At 45.0% G+C, this 8,080-nt stretch overlaps 1 protein-coding gene across 1 annotated transcript; it reads right to left on the reverse strand.

The window, feature by feature from the left end:
• Nucleotides 1–304: 304 nt before the first annotated feature.
• Nucleotides 305–7,816, reverse strand: LGALSL (galectin like). Its single transcript, XM_033125262.1, has 5 exons — nucleotides 7,283–7,816; nucleotides 6,423–6,494; nucleotides 6,192–6,280; nucleotides 5,347–5,524; nucleotides 305–3,418 (listed from the first exon to the last, which is right to left on the reverse strand). The coding sequence occupies exons 1-5, from the start codon at nucleotides 7,697–7,699 to the stop codon at nucleotides 3,275–3,277; spliced, it is 900 nt and encodes a 299-aa protein (XP_032981153.1). The 5' UTR covers nucleotides 7,700–7,816; the 3' UTR covers nucleotides 305–3,274.
• Nucleotides 7,817–8,080: the final 264 nt, after the last annotated feature.

Genomic DNA, 8,080 nt, shown 5'->3' on the forward strand with positions numbered 1-8,080 from the left:
GGAACAGTTCTGTACACTGATTGAGTTGGTAGTTACATGAACCTATGCATGTGTTGAAATTCAGAACTGTATCACCCAAAACCAGTGAATTTACTGTATGTGAATCATATTTGAAAATAACCCATTGCATACATAACATAAACTCATCAGGTCTCTGAGGGCCCTGAGACAATTTCCTTCCTTTGATCAGTTTATCACATAGGAACACGTGGTCTTGAAGTATGAGTGTGAAAGTCAGGGAACATGGCTGTACCATAAGGTCTATGCTAAGGACATTGTACCTGGTGCCAAATTTAGCATGTTATCAACTGGAAACCATTTTGTAGAAAATTCCTTTATTATAGTGCAAATAACTTTCAGCAGTGACATAATAATGTAAGAACACATTTAGCACATTTTACACCACGCAGTAAATAAGAAAGTGTTTCTTTGAAAATATCCCCTCAGAGGAATATTATTTCTACATTAACGCCAGAAAACGCCAAAGCTGTTTCTCTCAAGGCAACAGAGCTTCCTCCCTCTTTTGGATATTTTCTTTTCAATACAAATGAAAGGATTTGCCATTTTAACAAATCACCATCAATTCTAAGAGTGATCTGTTAGGGGGTTTTGAACTGGGGTTGGCAAGATTTGAGATGGGGTTTCAAATTTAAAAAAATAATAATTTTAAGACAATTCTGGGGTAGCCCAGGAAGTAGAAGTCACTTCTATTAACTTTTAAGGAGATATACACACTCATTCCAATTTTGATGCAGAAATGGACGGATTGTCTAAAGCTGCTTTTTATTCCCCCAGAGCCTGATTGTTAGTTACACTCCTTGGTTTTGGTCATATTGCAAAATGAGGGCTCTGGTTAGAAATAACTCCTTACATACCCAAATGCTTTCCTGTGAAGCTTTAAATTGCACTTTCCATCCTGAATTCCCACCTTAGACCTCACAAGCCAATGAGAGGATACGAAATTGTTTCCAGTTTACAGCTAACGATTAGTACAGCTAGATTAGGCCCCTGCTGATTTAGTTGTATCTGAATCAGACCAGCACATCATTTAGATGAAGTCCAATAGGCTTAACCAAGAGGTTCCCACTGACCTCACCGAGAAAGGAAGGGTTAACAGTGTGTCTTTACACTAAGCTGCCTAAGGGCTTGGCTGCTAACCAGTCTGCTGATAGGTAGAGTACAGTGTCAATTCCAACCAGTTACACTCCCACCTCCTCCAGTTTCTGCTGAATTATGCAGTGCATGGGAATGGATGGCCACCCAAAGGAAACCTCCACGGGGAGTCTTCCACCACAAGTAGAATCAAAACCCCTATGAGCAGTATAGTTCAGGGTGCCCTCTCTCTCGCTACAAACACTCCTCCTCAAAATCTAGTGGCTTTACAAGTCACGAGAAGTTAATCACAGGCTTGAAAATACCGGGAGCCACAGAAGAGCTGAATACTTCACGGAATACGGCTGATTAAGTCAGCTGGTCCGTAAAGCTTTTCAATGCTCAGCCAGTCTTGTTGGGCAAAGAATCTTCTTATATAACACAATGGAACTGTGCTAAACAGTTTCAAAGTTGAGAAGAATCCAAATATATCACCTATAAAAAATTCACAATTTTAGTTTGCCGCTTCTTAGACTTTGGTACTGAAACACTATCTACATTCTTGACACGTGAATATGACGTGGTCACTTCAGTGCCTCTGCATGTTATATAAAAAAACTCAAAAGCAAAGGACAAGGACGTGTCATAACAAGACACAGTATGCTGTACAAACAAAACCTAAATTATAGATAAATACACCCTTACCCCAGCACCCCTTCCCCTCCAACCCACACTTCCTGACCAAAGCAATGCCGAGTCCTTCTCTCTAGGGCCAGTGCAATTTGGGGAGTCCAGCACCCAGAACTCCAACCATCCTGGGCCTTGTGGTCACATTTAGTGCAGGGAAACGCCTACAGCTTAATTGGAAGCATTTACACTATTGGCTGGACTCAAAGACCTGGAGTTCTGGGCGTTAACCTTTCAGATAAACTAACGGATCACTTCCTAATCTGGAGCCCATCTTATCCTAGTTTCTCAGCAGAGCCCACAAAGTAGGAAGCATCCTCTACTCTGAAGCTGCAAAGGCATTACTTACGGATACTGGTGAGGGTCACATAATAAAAGTGATACATGAGCTAACAGCTTAAATTGATGTAAATTATTTGCAAGTAAGTTATTTGGGGCTATTTGCTTCTGCTTTACACGACACTCCAGAATCATTTTCATATTATACTCTTAACAGTTTATATAATAGTCATTTAAAAATTGTCTATGCAATCACCTCGTATGTTGTCAATTAGTTTAATAGCAACTTAATGAGCTATTATGTAAATCTAGGGAAAAGTAGCTAGTCAGTCTTATGGAAGCCAATACTGTGCTAATTCACAGTAAGGAGAAAAAAACAATGTAAATAGAATTTTATGTAACTCTCAATAACTTGATAAGCAGTTTTTTATCGAAATGTTGCAAAGCCTTCCCAAAAGCACTTACAGCAATTTATATCAAGAGACCCTAAGATTAAGGGCCTGGAGGATATAATTCAATTCTTTAAGGTAGAAATTCCTCTGTTTCATAATTGTAATATGTATTTTTCCCCCTCGGGCCTAAGACATTTGTACATTCAAAGTTCATAACTTGCTGTTCTTGAGACATTAATCATTGTCTAATACATATGTTGAGTATAAATAAATATGAGAAAGCTTTAAAAATTTGAATTAACATTATGCTGTGCAAAAAATCCCCCCAAAACAAAAAACAATCAAACAAACCTTGAACAACCTACATTCTATGTAAATACCCTGACTAAAATGTTGGTTGTGCTCCGCAATTCCACTTCAGTGCAGAAATGAGTTGATGTCGGCGTACCGTCTCTTGTTGCTGTTGTAAGTCTTTAGCACTTTTGTTTCTAAAGATCACCTTGCTTTGAAAAGATGAAGAGCTTGCTACCAAATCACAAATCATCACAAATCCATTTCCGTTTAGTCTGAATAAAATCCAGCATAAATGTATTACTTTGTTCTAGGAATAATGGCTCGGTGTCTGTTCGGACAGCTTCCTAAGGGCAAACCACAGTTGAAGTTGTCATTTTGGGTTTAAACTAAACACAGAGAGAAGAGACAGTGAAGCCTGCCTTTTGTTTTCTTTTTAAGTCTCCAGATCTTGTTAAGACACTTCTTCCAGACTAACAGTCAGATAGTTGTGGCACCTGGTCCTATATGAAATAGAGGTGGTTTAAACAACATCAGCCAAGCTTAGTGATCTGGAGGTCCCCATTTATCTTTATGGTGTCAATTGCAGATAATGTTTGAATGCGGTGGTAAAAATCAAAAAGTTGATGTCCATCCACAAACACTCTGAAACGTGGGTGTTCACAGAGAATTTCCACCTGGGAGAATTCAAAATAATAATCTTAGTTCACAATTTCAACGAACCTTGTTGGGGAAAACAAACAAACTTCATTTTAGAGAAAGAAAGGCAATATCTTCATTGGTTCTCACATGTTGGAGTGCATTGGAATCATACAGAAGGCTTGTTAGAACATAATCACTGTGCTCCGCCCCCAAATGTTTCAATTTAGTAGGTCTAGGGTCAGGTCTAGGAATCTGCATTTCCACCAAGTTCCAAGGTTATGCTGCTGTTGCTGGAACAAGGAACACACTTTGTTGAATCACTGTTCTACACTATTCAATATTCTTTAAAGATTTAAAATTGCTTATGCTTTAACATTTCTCCCTTCACCTTGCACTCCAGAAAGTGATGTCAAGTAGCATAGATTTGTTTATATGGCATTTAATGCCTCCCCTTTCATCCTCTGAACAATTCTATGCCACCTTCAGAGTAGCCCCTCACAAAACAGAACTGGTACCCATGAGTAGCATGTAATAATAGTCTAGACACTAAAACCTGTTAAACACTAAAGCAGACAGAAGGTTACACAGTAATTACCATTGGACCAAGGATGTGTAATTAACAATGCTTTGTTGGGCCAAACAGAAATATCTTATGGTAAAAGCTTTTTCTTCTTCTTTTCCTTAAGTAATTCACCATAGAGATTAATCATTGGTTCTGTGCTATGTATTCATTAAAAGCATTGGTATTCACCACATAAGGAGAGACTCCATGTGTGATATTAGTTACATTTCATTTCATATTATTACTAAAATTATCACCAAGAAGGGTCGGCTTCATTTCAATTTTGTTGTTGGGGAACATTATATTTCTCTTGGCAGTCAGAAGCTCTGATTACTCACACTCATGAGCTATGCATTAAGATTCATAATTAAGAAACTGTCAGTCAAGAGGAGCCTAAGGGGCCATTAGAATCCTAAAGAAGGAAGGCCGGGGTAATGGGTAGGGATGCTTTCCTGAGACTATGATTTAGAAGGGCAACAATCTTAATTCCATCACTGATGTGAAAAGTCATGGATTCTTTTTCCCCCCAGAATGTAAGATGGGAAGAAAAATAATTACTCTTCATAAGGCACTTGTAAATATCTAGATGAAGAGCAACAGATAAAGCGTAGTTCTGTTTTATTAGGTATGTATGCAAGGCGGAGCTGAGTTGTCATTATTGTGATTTTTGTGAACAAGTTGTAATGTAGACAACTTTATCACCAGGTCTGACATTTCAGTAAATCTTTTCCTAACACATTACTGACTTGCATCTAGTATTTGGCATTGCCCTTCATAGAGGAAAGTGCTGCTAATGCTGCTTAATTGGATGGGAAGTTTGGGCTATGCTTCCTGCCCTATAGACAGTGGGGAGCAAATCTGTACTGATTCAGGCCCAAGGGAAGGAATCCGTCAGTCAGTCACACAGTAGACTTAACCCAGAGAGGGAAATAATAACATGGCCAGTACTCATTAGCAAAGGGATCAAGAGAAAATGAAAACGATAATCACTATATTCTTTAAAAGGTCATACCTAATAAGGGTTAGTTCTACCTAAAGGTTGAGCAAAATATGAGAAAAATTCATATTTATTAATCAATCAGATATTCTGGGACAGGTATCTATTATATACCTAGTACTATGTTGAGTACTACATAGAAAAATATTCTTAACAATCTGGACATGTAAATATGGATTTATTTACTAAATGTATCTGCTAAATAGAGCCCAGAGCTACTATGGCAAGTATTAATTCGTATCAGCAAACACAGTGCTTTTGATCTTTTTTTGTTTTTTTTACCACCGAGTGACAAATTTCCTGGACATGCAAAAATTCTGGCTGCTTCAAGTGCTCTTGGCACACTGGAGGAGTAGAACATCATCACCCTGCCAGGGTTAGAGCTGAAACACTCGAGTACTCACCCTGAATGGCTGTTCTGGGATGAATGGAAAGTAAGGGATTGCTGATTGTTCTTCACCCTTTTGACCAGACACACATGAATTTCTGAGGAGCTGCCGTTCTGAGAACACAGCTCTGAGTTCAATTGCCACATCGGCTGGAGGATCTTCTGACTCACCACAGGTCAAGCTGATGGCAAAGCTGATAAGGGAATTGTCTCATTTATTCAGGGTTGGATATAACAACATTTAATAACGACCCAGGCTCCCGCATTTCCTCCTTCTTCTCAGGGTTTGTCTGCTTTTAATGGGACACGGCTCTTTACACAGGAGGTGAAACTATGTATGGAGAAGTAGGATTACAATCAAACTAGTCAATTTTGTTACCTAAAGGAGATTCTGGTGGAGTTGAAAATGACTAACATTAAGGATTTCAGATACTCCAAACCACCCAAACATCTGTGTCTTAATCCATTTCAGAATTCTCAAAAACAACCACAGAAATTGACCAGGGGAAATAATACCCTGTAAAGTTTAGTTCTCATTTATACTGATAGTTCTTGTTCCAAGCACCATGTTTAAAAACCATTAAAAAAAAAAATCCTTTGGCCTCCCTAAGGGTCAAAGAGAAAATGATGTGGGCCTATATTTATAATCTCTGATATAAATAGCTGTCTGGAGAAATGATGGCTGGGATTCATACACATTCTTTTCATGGGAACATGGTACTTTCTTGGCACTTTCAACTAGCAACAACACTGGCCACAGGGAGAGGAAGAGGAGTGAGCAGGCCCAGTAAACAGGAGTGAGCAGGCCCTTGCCACTGCCTCACAGGTCTCGGGGTGAGGAGGACTCCGCCTCTGCTTTACCTCTCAGGGTTGAGGTGAACGATGCCCATCACTAACACCTTCTTGCCTGGTCTCATGCCACCTTTAATATGCCCACAAAATGGAACTATCTGCAAAGGATGAGAGAAGAAACAGGAAGTTTACAGCCTGGAAGGGAAGAGCCAAACCTTCAGATCCTGAGGACCTGACCCACTAGAAAATACAATTAGAAAGGAAGAGGGTGCAGGCAGAGACACAGACAAAATCAGTTACCAGTCGTGGGAAGTACAAGTCGTCTTGAACTGGAGAGCCCAAGGAGTTGTTTAAATGTCCATCATCTAGTTTCTAAAAATAGAAGCACACAGATTGGTTTTCCAAAGGCTCTTATTTTGGGGGTGCGGTGGAGGGTAAGGGAGGGAGCCGGTAAGAATCTACACAAATCTGGCGACATCCAGCAGAATACAGGCAGTGTCTGCAGATGCTGCCGCCTCCCAGTCCAAAAACCTCTGGAACAAAACCCGTCCTTTGTACCCGGGATCTAAGCCTCTGAAGATCCCTAGACTCGTCAGATCTAGATCAAAATCAAGGTCGAGACACACCGGGGAGCCAGAGCCCCGCGACGTAGGAGGGCAGGCACCTCTCCAACCGTAAACGCTTCTGGACCCGCTGTCACCCAGGCCTGTCCTCCGGTTCGTGGCTGAAGTCGAGCTGCCGAGCTCAACTTCTCTCGGGAGCCGCCGGCGCGGACCCATTTCCAAGGGGGAATCCCCGGGACGCCTAGGGCGGACGCGGGGCGCGCGCCCCAACACGCGCACCCTCACACGTGCAACGTGCACACACCGGGCCGGGGGCCGCACAGCACGGAGTGGGCTCTCACCCCCACCCCGCCGTCCGCCGCAAACACCGTCCCTCGGGCCAGCGGACCGCCACCCCGGGGCACCCTTCCCGCCTCCCTCCCACCCCCCCAGCCGGCCGTGCACAGTGGCTCCTGCTAACAGGTACCCGGGCGCCTTCCCACGCGGGGGCGCAGGGCAGGGCCTCAGCTCCTCTCCACCGCAGCTCAGCTGGAGCAAGCGGCACGGCGTGCGGGACGGCGGGAAGGGGGCGCCTCGCGTGCACCCCGCCACACTCACCACTACGGCATCACTGTCGGCCACCGATCCCGCCATCTTCTTGCACAGCACGGCGGGGTGCCCTGCTGGGCGCCCGTCCGCGGGGGACGTGGGACGCGGCGCGCGGGCGGTGATCCCGGGGCGGTCCTGCGCGGGTCGGGAGCGCGGGTCCGAGAATGGCTCGGGCGCGCACACACGCGCGGGCACGCGCGCGCGCACGCCTTGGGCCCCGGCGCCAACCGGGCTGGCAGGCCCAGGAGGAGGAGGAGGGGGAGGGGGCGGGGGGAGGGAGGCGGCGCCGGCCGTGAGGTCGGAGGTGGCTGCAGCTGCCCGGACCGCGGCTGTCGAGTCCGTGCTGCTTTCTGCCTCAGGGTGCTGCTGTCGCCACCCGAAGAAGAAAGGTGGCGAGGGCCGCACTGAGCCGGCCCTGGGCGGCATTTAAAGGCCGCCGGGGCCCGGCTCGGGAACCGGGAATAGGGCGGAGACCCGGCTGGGCTGCCGCGGCTTGCTCAGCTTGCCCTGCCCCTCGGCCATTGGACAGTGGAAGGAGACTGGGGCGGGAGGAACGGGCCTGGCCGGGTCGGGGCGTGCGTGAGGGCGAGGGCCTTGCAGGACCTCCTCGGAGTGAGGGTGGGTGGGGCTGGGGAATAGGGAAGTGAGGGGGCATGCCAGGTGACAGATGCTTGTGACATCCCTGCCCCTCCCTTCCAGCCAACCCCCTTCCTTCTCGGGCTAAGGCCTGGGACAGGTAGGATGGTACAGTCCCAAGTCAAAGGAAGACTGGGGCTGGGGGTGGTATTCCAGAACTCGAGATTTCTT

Source organism: Rhinolophus ferrumequinum, chromosome 13, assembly GCF_004115265.2.
Source record: "Rhinolophus ferrumequinum isolate MPI-CBG mRhiFer1 chromosome 13, mRhiFer1_v1.p, whole genome shotgun sequence".
Taxonomy (NCBI): domain Eukaryota; kingdom Metazoa; phylum Chordata; class Mammalia; order Chiroptera; family Rhinolophidae; genus Rhinolophus; species Rhinolophus ferrumequinum.

What these genes read in the sequence shown, in the direction of transcription:
- LGALSL (XM_033125262.1), bottom strand. Translation starts at nt 7,699, where the DNA reads ATGCCGCCCAGGGCCGGCTCAGTGCGGCCCTCGCCACCTTTCTTCTTC. An exon ending in ACTTGTACTTCCCACGACTG is followed by an intron (nt 6,281 to 6,422) that starts GTAACTGATTTT and finishes CATCCTTTGCAG; the next exon opens with ATAGTTCCATTTTGTGGGCA. An exon ending in TCCCAGAACAGCCATTCAGG is followed by an intron (nt 3,419 to 5,346) that starts GTGAGTACTCGA and finishes GAATTCTCCCAG; the next exon opens with GTGGAAATTCTCTGTGAACA.